Source organism: Hemisphaericaspora subhashii, assembly GCF_019202705.1.
Source record: "Hemisphaericaspora subhashii strain CBS 10753 chromosome Unknown scaffold25, whole genome shotgun sequence".
NCBI lineage: Eukaryota > Fungi > Ascomycota > Pichiomycetes > Serinales > Debaryomycetaceae > Hemisphaericaspora > Hemisphaericaspora subhashii.
Window position 1 is genome coordinate 30,827 of NW_026057344.1, and position 13,778 is coordinate 44,604.

Genomic DNA, 13,778 nt, shown 5'->3' on the forward strand with positions numbered 1-13,778 from the left:
TTTTTCTTATAAGCAGGAAAAATTTTCGGTCGTATTGTTTATTTACATTTTCGCCCAATTAGGAAATATAATTGCAAAATCTTTCATATGAAATAAAAATAAAAGCAACCTATAAAGATAAAGAGAGATAAGAAAACCTTTATAAAACAAAGCATGGTCTATCGGTTATATCTTTCCCATACCAAACAGACCAACTCTTATACTTCAAATTCAATTCACTTCCAATAGTTTCCAACTCAAGTTTGGCAAATATTGCACTTCTAATATCATCATAAAATATACTAAAACATAATTTCCTCGAAATAACACTTCCAATATCAAGAATATATCCAAACTCACTAAAATCACTTCTAACTTCTTCTATATCCAAATCTTGTGAATAATGAATATCAGCCTCGGGATAAAACATCTTATCTCCATTTCGTAACCTCTTCCCCGGAACAACTTTTGATAATATAAGACATCTCCTACATCCATTAGAAATTATATCTGTCAATAAAGCTTTGGATAATTGTGGGTGATATCCTCCTTCTCCTTCATCTTTCCATTCAACTCGTAATTTTTGTCCATTTACCATTAATAATCCAGTTGCTTTTCCATATGTATAGAATTGTTTTGCATGTTCTGGAAATATGAAATATAATTCAATAGTACCATCAGGTAAACTAATGATTTTTTCTAATGGACCTCCACATACTTGTTGTAAGACACTATTAATCCCCATTGAATTAATTATATTGGTTAACACAATAACCCGTTTCTTACTAATGATATTATTATTCTCTTGGGGTTTTCGCGATGTCATCCTATTGAAAACTTTGATAAATCTTTCCGAATTATGATTTATATTTTCCAATGAAGGATTTATCCCCACCAATGGAGTATTCCCCGAATGTTGAACATGATTATTATTATTATTCCTTCTCATTCCAATAGTTTTATTTCTTATAGTTACATCTCGATCCTCGTTATCTGAATCACTAATATATTCATCATTTGGGGGTGGTGGAGGAATAATTGGAGGATTGGTAGGTTGTTGTTGCTGTTGTTGTTGGGGTAATTCAGGTAAACTTTCCATCTTACTAAATGGCCAACTACAGACTTTTAAAAAATTATTGCGTTTCTTTTCATCGCGTAATCCGAATGAAGGTAGTCTAATGGAAGTGGAAACATTTGATAATGAAGATCTTTTGAGGACGTTGTTGTTAGAATTATTGGCGGTTGTGGTTGTGGTTGTGGTAACTGCTCGTTCACTTTCGATTAAGAAGGAATTATCTTGATTGATGAATGATTTAAGCATGGGGTTTCTATTTAGCTGAGTATTGTGTTAGCAGGGGTATATGTCTTCAGCTAATATTAAATTTAATAGATAGGAATAATCAAGCAGGGATGGTGGAGTAGTAGATTGGTTAATAAATGAAACACGTAAATTTTTGCAACCACAAACAATTTCCTTTTAAATTTGCAACTTCTGTCATTTTCCTTCCAGCGAAAAAATAAAAAATAAAAAATACGAACCAATGGAAAAAAAACGAAACTGAGTTTTATGCGATGAGCTTTCTACTCTTAGTCACCAAAAGCAAATGTTAAAACATCTTAAATAACTAGCAATTAAACATAAGCTTCTTTATAGAATAAGTAGTAGAAAAATGTCAGACAAAAGAGCAATTTCAGAGTCAGACATTTCTACGTCTTCTCAAGGAGAAACCAAAAAACCAAAAGTCTTACAATCCGGTTTAAGAGAACCAGATGTTGGAATTACTCAATTCATTAACCCCAACGCCGTTGGATTCACAGGATATATCAAGACCTTATATTCAGATTTCCAAGTCAATGAAATCGATACATCCGGAAAAGTCATCCATTTAGAAGATAAAGGAATTGATGTCGGGAAAAGTCTGAAAGAAAAACGTCTTGAAGAACGTGAAAAACAAAGAGCTGAATTAGAAGGAAAAACCCAAGAAGAAATTCAAGCAATTTTAGCAGAGCGTAAAGCCGCAAAAGAAGCAAGAGAAGCTAAAGAGAACGAACTTCCAAAATATGAATTATCAGAAGAGCACCGTACTGAAATATTGAAATATTTCACTCCAGAAGAATTGGCCCAAATTGAAGAATTATTCAAAACTGGAAACAACATGGAAACTAAATCATCCTTTGATGATAAGGACACCAGAACTACAATTCATAAATTAATCAGAGCCGCATTTCAAGGAAAATTAGAAACAATCACTTCTCCTGAAAATACATTCAAAATCGCCATGTCTAAAAAATCATCCAGAAAACCTCGTCCTGATGAAAGTATGCATCATGTTGATGAAAATGGAGTTATAAATTATGGTGCTGGGAAATTTAAACCATATTTACATTTTACCGTATTTAAGGCAAATAGAGATACTATGGATATTGCCAACAACATTACAAGATTATTACGAATCCCTAAAAATCAAATCAAATATGCTGGTACCAAAGATAGACGTGGTGTCACTTGTCAACGATTAAGTGTGGAAAAGGGAAAAGTCCTTAGAATAAATTCCTTGAATAAAGCACTTGCTCCAAATATAATTCTCGGTGGGTTCAAATATGAAGATTATTCATTAGGATTGGGAGAATTAAAGGGGAATGAATTCATAATTACAATCAGAGATGTTAGTTCAGAATGTGGAAATGTTGAAAAAGTGGTTGAAGAAGGATTTGAATCCTTGAAAGAACATGGATTCATTAATTATTTCGGTATGCAAAGATTTGGTTCATTTGCTGTCCCAACTCATATACTTGGAATTCAATTAATCAACGAAAATTGGAAATCATTTGTCGATATGTTAATAGGACAACAACTCAGCGTCGATAACCCTTCATTTGAAGCTAGAAAGATTTGGACTGAGACTAGAGATGCAGCAGCTGCTGTAAAAACATTACCCCACTATTTTGTAGCTGAAAGCTGTATCCTTAAATCTTTAAGCAAAGACAATAAGAATAAAGAAGGTGAATATGCCGATAGTTCATATTTTCAAAGTATTATGGCCATCCCAAGAAACCTTAAGAGAATCTATGTTCACGCATATCAATCATACGTTTGGAATACAGTTGCCCTGAAACGTATTGAAATGTTTGGATTAGAATTACAAGAAGGTGATTTAGTCATCGATGATGACAAATTACAACCAGATGCCGATTTAGAAGAAGAAGATATCGCCAACAGGGATGACATTAAGGTAAAACCACTCACCAAGGAAGATATCGATTCCGGAAAATATACTATCTTTGATATCATCCTCCCAACTCCAGGTTTCAAAATCACCTATCCAACCAATGAATCACTCATGCAAGTCTATATCGACGTTATGGCAAAGGATAATCTTAATCCATTTAAGCTCGCAAGAAAGAATCAAGAATTCTCACTTCCAGGTTCATATCGTAAAGTTATGTCAAAACCAACTAATCTTTCCTATGAGATTGTCCATTATTCTAATGATAAAGCACCTATTGTCAGAACTGATTTGGAAATGCTTGATTTGAAGAAGGGTGAAGGGGAAGAAGAACCAAGTAGAATCATACAGAGCGAGGGTGATAAGAAGGCTGTAGTTGTTAAGATGGCGTTGGGTGTTAGTTCATATGCTACGATGGCTCTTAGGGAGTTGATGAGAATGGATACCACTAGATTTGGTGAAACTATGAAATAAGCAACTTATTTTCTTAGAGTGTGATATTATATCTTGTACAATAAATGTCTATAACTGTACACTAGAGTGGTGTATCAAATCAAATGTTCGACAAGCTGTAGTGGTTCTATTAATTGGATGACCTAAATTCATATGATCTGAAACGCTGCCTTTTCTACATGCTCTTGAAGCTATTACAAACAATTCTAAAATAAATGTACTTCATTAAAATTTATACACAAAGATACTATATAAACAATCTATTAACAATTAAAAACAAATCCATCTAAAAATCCTCTACTCTGATATTGGCTTTTTCACACATTTGTCTGAAAATTCCATTTCGATTAAACAATTCCAATGGTCCACCCTTCTCCACAATCTTTCCTTGATCCATCACCATAATCGTGTCATAATTCAAAATAGTCTTCAATCTATGAGCAATACACAAAACAGTAGATTTCTTAAACTCAGTAGCCAAAGTATTTTGAATCCTAGCATCAGTTTCAAAATCAACAGAACTAGTAGCTTCATCAAGCACCAATATATTCGAATTACGTACTAATGATCTAGCCAATGCAATCAATTGCTTTTCACCAAGGGAATAATTATTACCATCATCTTCAACAGCACGATCTAAATGGAATTTATGTAATTGTTCGAGTCCAGCTCTATTTCTTGTTTCCTCGCTAGTTAATTTCACATGTGGTAATTCCCCAGCATCAATTAATCCAGCAGTCTTTAATGCATCCCATAATAAATGATCATCATATTCATTGAATGGATCCAAGTTCTTTCTAATAGTTCCTTGGAATATAACTGGATCTTGTGGGATAATTGATAATTTTGATCTTAAGTCATGCAATCCAATTTGTGAAATATCAATGCCATCGATTTCAATCATTCCTTTTTCAAGTTCAGTTAATCTATATAATGCAGCCATAATTGAAGATTTACCAGCACCGGTTCTACCAACAATACCAACCTTTTCACCAGGAAGGAAATTAGCATTCAATCCTTTTAAAACCAAAGGTAAATTGGATCTATATCTAAGATGAACATCACAAAATCTGATATGACCAGCAGAAGGCCATTGGTGAGGAGGTTGACATTCTACCTTATGATAAGCAGCTTCTTGTGGTAAATGGAAAGCATATTCATGAATACGTTCAACTGAACTCATCTTGTTTTCAACTTCAGTCATTGATCTAACCGACAACGAAAGAACACCAACAATTTGAATCACATAAGATAATAAAAGTCCAGTAGATGATGCACTGATCTTGAATTGTTCAGTAATACATAACATGGAGATTATCAACGCAAAACTTGAAGTAAGCATATCTAAATGAACACATAACCATCTTTGACTAGCAATAGATAAAAAGTATGCTTCATTCATCTTATTGATATAATAATCATTCTTGGCAATGAAGTCAGCTTCAGCATCATATGCTTTAATAGTAGCCATACCAGTTAAAGTTTCATTGAAATTACTATAAACCATCGATCTTTGAACACCTTCCACTCTCTTGATTTCTCTCAGAGAAGCTTGATAGACATTAGCCAAAAATACAAACCCAATAGCCAAGAATGGAACAGCCAAAGCGAAATAAGGTAAATAACAAGTACACAATATCATAATACCAAAGATTAAAGCCAATGGGAAAATAAACAATCTCATCTGTTCACCAATTTCATTATCCAAATCATCAGTATCTTTAGTGAATCTATTCAAGACTCTACCTAAAGGGGTGGTATCAATAAAACTCATTGGGACATGTAAAATCTTAGCAACTGCCTTAACATTCAAGATTTCAGCTGAAGTGTTTTGCATATATGCCAACATCGTAAATTCAATAGCGGTGAATACAACAGTTAACACAGCCAACAAGACATAAATTGCAACATAGAAATGATCAGATTTACCAATGAACTTGTGTTCAACCCAAAATGATAACCAAGTATTAGTAAAGACTTGGAAGAAAGTAGCAAAAATGATCACCAAAAGTAACACTGGAACAGCAGCCCTGCCAAACACACCTGATCCTAATTGAATGTATTTCTTATAGACATCCCATGAGATTGCATTAACTGGAGTTTCTTCAACAGATGTTGTTCTACCATCACTTAAACTGCTCACAATTTCATCATCATTTGGTCCAGATTCTTTCTTAGTAGTAGCTTTGTGAACCAATGGCTTATCACCTTCTTCCTCTTGACTATTATACTCAATCAAACTTCTGAAATCAGAATTCCTCCTTGTCAATTCACCAACACCACCAACATCAATAGTTCCATTCTTATTCAAAAACACCACTCTATCAGCAAAACCTAAAATCCCCAATTGATGAGTAGCCAAAACAATAGTCTTATCCTTCAACAACCCCTTAAACAATTCATTCACAATATGTCTTGCAACACGGGAATCAACAGCAGATATGACATCATCCAACAACAAAACCTCTGCGTCAGAATAACAAGCCCTAGCAAGATTGATACGAGCCTTTTGACCACCAGATAACGTAATCCCCCTTTCACCAATCTCAGTCATGTCACCAGCAGGTAATGTCTTAAGATCATCATATAATGCACATGCATAGAGTACCTTATTGTATTTCTTGATATCGAATGGTTTCCCAAATATGATATTATCACGAACGGTGGCATTTTGGATCCAAGTTGTAGAACATAATAATACATCATCGTAGATCTTGACTGAACCTGTTCCTGGATTGATTAATTTCATTATACCTGCTAATGCGTGAAGTAAGGAAGTTTTCCCACAACCGATTAGACCAGTGATGATAATGAATTCACTCTTCTTGATTGAGAGGTTTATATCCTGCAACCCAGAAAATTGAACTTTGGAAGAAAATATGGATGACGATTCAAGGGTATCTGATGAGGACGATGCCGCACTGTCTACTTCATAAGTAAATTGACTCTTCTCATCCTTCTTCTTCTTGTTAGATTTCTTGTTCTTCTTCTTGTTTGTGGTTTCCCATAATTCAGAATCTAAATCATCAGCAAAAGCTTCCCATTCAAAATTGGCATGTTTAACTTCAATAACACTTCCTTTCAAAGACGTAGGCACGGCATGTCCAGTATAAAACAATTTCTCTTGTTTCATTAAATTATAATTCAATTCATAAGAAAACTCATCAGCTGATAAATATTGTCTACATCTAGTGAAACCAATCAAAGCATCAGCACCAGTAGCTAAAGCAATGGGTAATAACATAATAGCTTGGGCTAAAATAGCATATAAACTCAAGGAAGAAAAGACTTCACCAGGAGATCTCATTGAACCAGTTGCCCACATCGTCACAAATGATATCATTGAAGTTAAAACCGGTAATGTAACAGCATAAGCAGTAATGAAATTTCTCAATACTTTGATCGTAAATAAATATTTCATTTCCTTTTCTCTAACTTTGGTAATGGATAATTTATAAGCTGCTTCCCAGGCATAATATTTGATATTCTTCAAATTATTCAATATTTCTCTCATTAATGAAACTCTTTCATCGGTATATTTGACCCCTTGTTGTCTAGCCTTGAACAACACTCTAGTTAAACCAGCACAAACAAACAATGAAACAATGAATAAGAAAATCCCAGCCAATGAAGCAATTCCAATCCCATTCACCAATAATGCTATCGAAATAACAATTGGAATCGGAAAACAGAAAATCAAAGGTTGGAACCCAATAGCCATATCTATTCTCGATAAATCAGTACTCATCAAAGATGTAATTCTCCCAACTGGAAATTGATATCTTGATTTTGAACTCAATTTGAAAGATTTGGTTAATAATGCCTTTGTCAACACTGCTTTTGATTGTGCACCTACAATCATGGCATTATGAAAGAAATGATTCAATAATAACCCATTAATAAAGATCAAGCAAACGGAAAGAACACTGTATTTGATACCTTTATTATAAGTGGTTTCTAATCCGAAATATCTGAATTGGACATAATCAATCAATTGTCTAGTTAATAATGGTGAAGTGGTCGTACATACAAATGCTAGGGCCAAACAAGCACTTGAAAACAAATATGGCCATTTAAAAGTCAAAAATAAAGCATAGGGAATAGCATAAGTGGGCCAATCAAAATTAGATAAATCATGATTTTCTTTCAAATGATTAAATTTAGCCAGCTGTAAAATGGTATCTAAATGAGCTTCCCATTTCTGATGCATTTCTTCCACTGTTAATTCTGGAGTTAATTTAAATAAATCTTCAGGATGTAAGGTTCTTAAATATCCCTTTTTGATTATTGGCCATAACCACCAAAACCCCAATCTCTTGAATGGAGAACATATTTTCCAAGGATAAAATTCCCTTTCATCATCACTGGGTATTGGAGGGATTTGCTTTGAAAACAACCATGAAAACCACCTATCTTGTCTCTGCAATTCCGGTTGTTCTTCAAGAGTACTAGTATCATCTCCACCTTGAGAATAGGGCCTGCCAGTCTTCTTGGAAGTTTCATTGGGTTTAGTATATGGATTCATTTTTTCATGTATTGGTGAATATTGGGAGTTATGTAAGTTTGATTCGTAGTTTTGTTGTTTTTGTTGTTGTTGTTGTTGATACATTCCAAAAGATTCAGCACATGTATCGTAGTCTTCTCCAAATGCATCACTAAATGGATCATCATTGAATTGATTAGTTGATCTAAGGAATGAACTATACATATGAGTAGTTGAAATTCTTGGATCTGATAGTCTTCTAGAACTATCATTTATATTATAAGAGTCAATATCATGAGCGGGTCTGGGTTTGGTTGGACTATGTGGATGATTTTCCAAAAACCATGCTTCTTCTTTATTAAATTGAGGAGACATTGGATATGTTTTCTAGTTTTTGAAATCAATAAACGATTGACAAAGGGTATAAATATGTTGCTTTTGTTAGTTGTTGTGAAAAGGAAAATTCAAATTTTTGGGATTGTAAAGGATTTCAGGAAATTATATAAAGAATAAATTCAAATTTCAAAAATAAAATAAGAAGGATCTTTCGGGGATTTGTTTAATTTCTCCATTATCCAAGAAATTATTTATTATATAAAAGGAACATTCTCCTGATCAATCTTTAACTGATTTCGGGTAAGAACTCGTTTTGCATTGGTGGGAATTTTGGTGCAAAAATTTTTTTTTTGCAGTCATATTTCCTGATTAGGAAATCCAAGATCCAACGAACTTCCTCATTGGGAAAAGAGTCTAGTTTGACAATATTTCTGGAAATCACCTGGGGAAGGTATTAACTTGATGTCAAAAAACGTACGAAGGATCTTTACTCTTTACGACTAGATTCATAGATGGATTAGGAAAGATTTTGGAATAAGATGGGAAAATAATATTTGACACATATTACCTGAATTTTTCTTACTCGGTTCATATGTCTTCCAATGCGTGTGTTCCTATTGTATATCTGTGTTTTTAAAGCATTCTAGAGCTCTCAAAAGCCATTATTTGTCTCCTAATGCAAAGGAACACATGGAGCCAATTGTCTCATCGACTTTCTAAAAAATTAGTTACTTAAATAGAGTTTAGAGACAATTATTTTTTTGTATCGTCAGTCCATTATCTATCAAAACCAACAATAGATTCAAAATCCCTGTAAACGCCTTCGTATAAATGTCTGAACTTGGGGAAATGTAAAAAGCCATTCCGTTCACCCCATACTCAAAATATGAATGCGAACTTTCTGAAAAGGCTTGATTATTGGAGTTTTTGATGAGGATAAAGCCACTTCTGTTGTGACATTTCGGAACGTATATGTACAAGACTTCGGATCGAACTTCAAATGCCCTAAGAATCTAATTCACATTTGAATTGATGTTGGGAAGGTGCTAAGAGTCCTGATACGGCGGATTTTCTGCCTTAATATTGTTTGCAACCGAGCCCACTGTATTTCTGTAGTTAACCTGTGAGCGACCAGTAATTAGATTACAATTTCTAATAATTCACAAGCTACTTTTGAGCTGCCTCTACCTTCACTCTGGAATCCGTACTAGAATATAAGGCAAAACTATACTGGAATCTTAATAAATTATGCTGTTTTAAATATGGTTTTATTCTTGTTCATTTTTTTGCAACAAAAATTTCTAAAACTTCAATTTTTACAACCAACCACCTTTCCATGTAACTTCCAGACACACAAAAAGTATCTACACTCAATAGTCTATAGAAGAAGACTAACACTTTAAGTAAAACTTTCCATTATTATATAAATATATACTTTAATTCCTAACTAACAATCCAATTTAAAAAAACAATTAAAACTCACTCCCCAAACCTATCAAAAGTCAGACCTCCACTGCCAAACCCTCCAAACCCACCAGGAGGACCACCAAATCCTCCCATATGAGGCCCTCCAGGCCCTCCAGCACCCGGAGGTCCACCCCTAAGATTCCCGGGCAACCCCATCCCCAAATCATCCAAATTATCCTCCCCATAAGGATCATCAAATCTCGCACCAGGAGGAACCCCGAGCCTGGAAGTATTCCCACCCGAGGGTGGCTGTCCAAATATGGGATGATTGGGAGTGGGATACATGCCCCCATCTGGTCCGGATTGGAGTGGGTCAAGATATGGTTTCATGAGTGGATTTGATCCGCCAGGTGGGTTTACATCGTCGGATCCGATAGTTGGGATGTGTGGTTGAGAGAATTGTGGGGGGTGGGATTTGATTTCGTATTCGTCGTCAAAATCGGGCATGTCTGCCGGACGTGCCTTTTGTTCTGGGAATGGTTGTTGTGAAGTGGTGGATGCTGGAGGTGGGTGAGAAGGAGGGTTGAATGGGATTTCAGGGGTGGCTGATTGTGGGATTTCTTCTGTATCTGTTTGTTGTTCTTCAATTATTGGTTCTTTTGCTTCTACATCATGAGAATTCCCTCCATGATGATGTTCAAATATTGATGAAGCTTTTTCATGATCAAGTAAGATTCTAAATTTTTTATTAAATTTCTCAATTATATCTTGGGGGATTTCAGTTTCATCTTCAAGTGGGAATTTTATATCATCTAGAGAGAACCATTCCCAATTGAATAATGCATTATCCAATCTACCTTCTATATTGATTACATTGACTAATGATTGATATTTAGATATTTCTGTGAAACTGAATATTAAGATTTTTTCATCTTTAATATATAATTCTGATTGTTTCAATTTGGTATCACTAACAATTTGAGTTAATTTATAATCAGAAGTTGAAGGGTATAAAGTATTGATATATTTAGAAACTAAATGAAATGTTAATTCGAAATAACTATTGATTGTCATTGTTCTGTTACTAAAGAGTTTCTGATGGCAAAAATTCAATTGAAATGACCTTTCATTCTTGAAGCAATAAGTTTAGAAGGAGAAGAAAAAAACATCAAAAAAAACCCGGGGGTCCATGTCATTGCAGAACATGTGTCGCGACTGTTGTAAAATTGACGACATAGACAAGTAGAACTGAACCAATTGGTAGGGTACAAAGGAATATAGTTCGCAAAATAAAACAAAAAAACAAACAGAGCAAGTAGAGCTTATGATTCAACCAATTTCCAAGATCAAATAAACCAGTATACAGTATAAAAGTGTCTCTTAGGAAATGTTAATTTTGCAACCTTATCACAAAAGAAAACTCCGTTGAATATTTCCAATTTGGGAGTCTTTGGATCTTCTTTTGATAATTTTGTGTTAATTCATTGTGTTACGTTGAAAAAAATACGTTGGAGGATGGGGGAACGAAGTTTATCTTTGGTAGTATAAAATATAATAGAGATTAGTTGTTGTTGTTGATTAATGATTGGATGGATTACTGTGGCAATGTTACAGTCATGTGATCTTTTTTACAAGGGGGGAAGGGGAAGGGCAATCAATTTTAACACATACAAAAATATTTCTAATCTATAGTATGTGAAAATATTATTTTATAATTTAAATTATGTACTGTGACGATTCTGTAAAAAAAGATTTTTCTAGAAAGTTTAAAGAACATTGAGAGATTGAATGATAAGATACCGATCCATAATTGTTGTTTGTAGTAGTGTTGTTAAGATACACTAACTATGCAGTAATATAGTATCTGGCTAACAAACACTGGACACTAATATATAATTTATTTATGTAGATCATGACCCTTGTTAGCTGCAAGTTTTGAGCCAGGTAACGATCAATTGGTTCTAATGGTTTGTATGTTATAACTTTAACCTGAAGATACCCAAAAAAAGGATCAATTAAAATAAACTTTAAATAAATCATCTTTTACTTTCTTCTTCTTCGTCTTTAACCACTTACTTGTATACTAAATCACTATAGATCATCAGTAACAACAACTCATACTTATGGCTAACTTATCCTTTCATTGTTATTAAACAATTGTAACAATAGCAAACAAAAAAAAAAGATCAAACAATGAAAAATAAAAATTTACATTTACTTTACACACACGAGTACAATTGATTTGTTAGATTACAAGTCTCCTCTTAGTTATTCTTCTCTTCTCTAAATTTGATCACTTCTTTTTTGAAATTTAGATTTTCAATTACACTTTTGTAAAGAAATAGAGACGAAATCAACGTTTTTCAACACAATTTGTAAACTTACCCAAAGTCACGTACAAATTGTAATTTAAACCAAAACAAACCACGCAACATTTGTTTAAATATTAAATATTAAATTTTTGAATCCTTTTTTTTTTTCCCTTCCAGTTTTTTTCTTTCTCAATACATACATACATTAATTACAGAGTAATTCGGACACCTCTACACACACACTCCAAATAGATTTTTTTTTTTTGGACACTCAATTAACAACTAACAACTCATTTTAATTAATTACTCATTTACTTATATACCTTTTTACACCCCCCATCCAATCCACCATTTCAATTCGGTGTATATTTTAATACATAAATAAAACAATAGTATCTACTATCAACAACCAAGTATCATATAACACATACAGACTAAACACCTAATACACTCCTTCCCTATTCCCAAATGACAACAACCGTTCCTTTAATTTATTCATTCCCAGGATTTGTCGGGGTTGCTGATGCAGTAGCAGATCATGTCATATCAGCACAAAATCAAACATTATATAATACAACTGATTTAAAACAAATTGAAATCATTAAACAACAAAAACCTCCCATGTCAAAAACTCCAAGTACAGTTTCTGTATCAAATCAATCTCCATTACATTCACCAAGTCAATCTCAAAATGGAATAAATTTTCAAATGACTAGTAGTAGTAATAATGGCAATAATGGAGGAAAATTTAAAAAGGAAAAGAAGATCCCCAAAAGACAAGAAACAAGATTTAAAATTGCCATTTCTGGTGGGTCCTTAATCAAAATCTTACATCAAGGTTTATTACCAAGACAAGATTATATTGAATGGGATAAATGGGATATTTATTTTGCTGATGAAAGATTAGTACCGTTTCATTCTCCTGATTCAAATTATGGTCAAGCAAAAAGAGAAATTTTTGATTTAATTAAAGGTGATAAAAAACCAAATGTTTATCATGTTGATGAATCATTAATTTATGATAATCAAGAAGCTGCCGATGATTATGAAAAACAATTAATAAGAAATTTTGCTAAAAAAGATTCCGTGAAATTACCCATGTTTGATTTATTATTATTAGGTTGTGCTCCTGATGGTCATATTGCTTCATTATTTCCTAATTTTGGTGAACAATTACGAGAAAAATTAGCATGGTGTTTACCTGTTTGGAATGCACCACTGGGACCCAAAAATAGAATTACATTATCAATTCCAGTAATTTGTCATGCAGCAAGAGTCACCTTTGTAGTTGAAGGGTTAACTAAAGCTCCAATTATTAGAACTATAATGGAAAGACCAGAAAAGGGGTTACCAAGTTCAATTGTTAATGAAGGTGCAGCTGGTAGAGTTAGTTGGTTTGTTGATGATGCTGCATTGAATGATTTATATGATATTACTAAAAAACAATATAAATTCTTATCATTCCCTCAACCTGATGATGAATATGAATCTATATAAATACTGTCCATCCCCCATCACATTCCAACCACCTCATTCCACCACCTCATTGATACATCTTTGTTAATTGTTTGTCTTTTATTT

The 13,778-nt window shown here is 33.5% G+C and overlaps 5 protein-coding genes across 5 annotated transcripts; 2 read left to right on the forward strand and 3 right to left on the reverse strand. All coding sequences in view use genetic code 12, as the record gives it.

The window, feature by feature from the left end:
- Nucleotides 1-139: 139 nt before the first annotated feature.
- J8A68_004168 (uncharacterized protein) lies at nucleotides 140-1,300 on the reverse strand (the record flags this gene model as incomplete). Its single annotated transcript, XM_049408098.1, has 1 exon — nucleotides 140-1,300. One exon carries the CDS (start codon nucleotides 1,298-1,300, stop codon nucleotides 140-142), a length of 1,161 nt encoding a protein of 386 aa, XP_049262507.1.
- Nucleotides 1,301-1,649: 349 nt separating this feature from the next.
- On the forward strand, nucleotides 1,650-3,680 carry PUS7 (pseudouridine synthase; the record flags this gene model as incomplete). Its single annotated transcript, XM_049408099.1, has 1 exon — nucleotides 1,650-3,680. One exon carries the CDS (start codon nucleotides 1,650-1,652, stop codon nucleotides 3,678-3,680), a length of 2,031 nt encoding a protein of 676 aa, XP_049262508.1.
- Nucleotides 3,681-3,945: 265 nt separating this feature from the next.
- On the reverse strand, nucleotides 3,946-8,517 carry J8A68_004170 (uncharacterized protein; the record flags this gene model as incomplete). The annotated part of the gene is made up of 1 exon (XM_049408100.1): nucleotides 3,946-8,517. One exon carries the CDS (start codon nucleotides 8,515-8,517, stop codon nucleotides 3,946-3,948), a length of 4,572 nt encoding a protein of 1,523 aa, XP_049262509.1.
- Nucleotides 8,518-9,957: 1,440 nt separating this feature from the next.
- J8A68_004171 (uncharacterized protein) lies at nucleotides 9,958-10,959 on the reverse strand (the record flags this gene model as incomplete). Its single annotated transcript, XM_049408101.1, has 1 exon — nucleotides 9,958-10,959. The coding sequence occupies one exon, from the start codon at nucleotides 10,957-10,959 to the stop codon at nucleotides 9,958-9,960; it is 1,002 nt and encodes a 333-aa protein (XP_049262510.1).
- A 1,706-nt stretch (nucleotides 10,960-12,665) lies between these two features.
- On the forward strand, nucleotides 12,666-13,694 carry J8A68_004172 (uncharacterized protein; the record flags this gene model as incomplete). Its single annotated transcript, XM_049408102.1, has 1 exon — nucleotides 12,666-13,694. One exon carries the CDS (start codon nucleotides 12,666-12,668, stop codon nucleotides 13,692-13,694), a length of 1,029 nt encoding a protein of 342 aa, XP_049262511.1.
- Nucleotides 13,695-13,778: the final 84 nt, after the last annotated feature.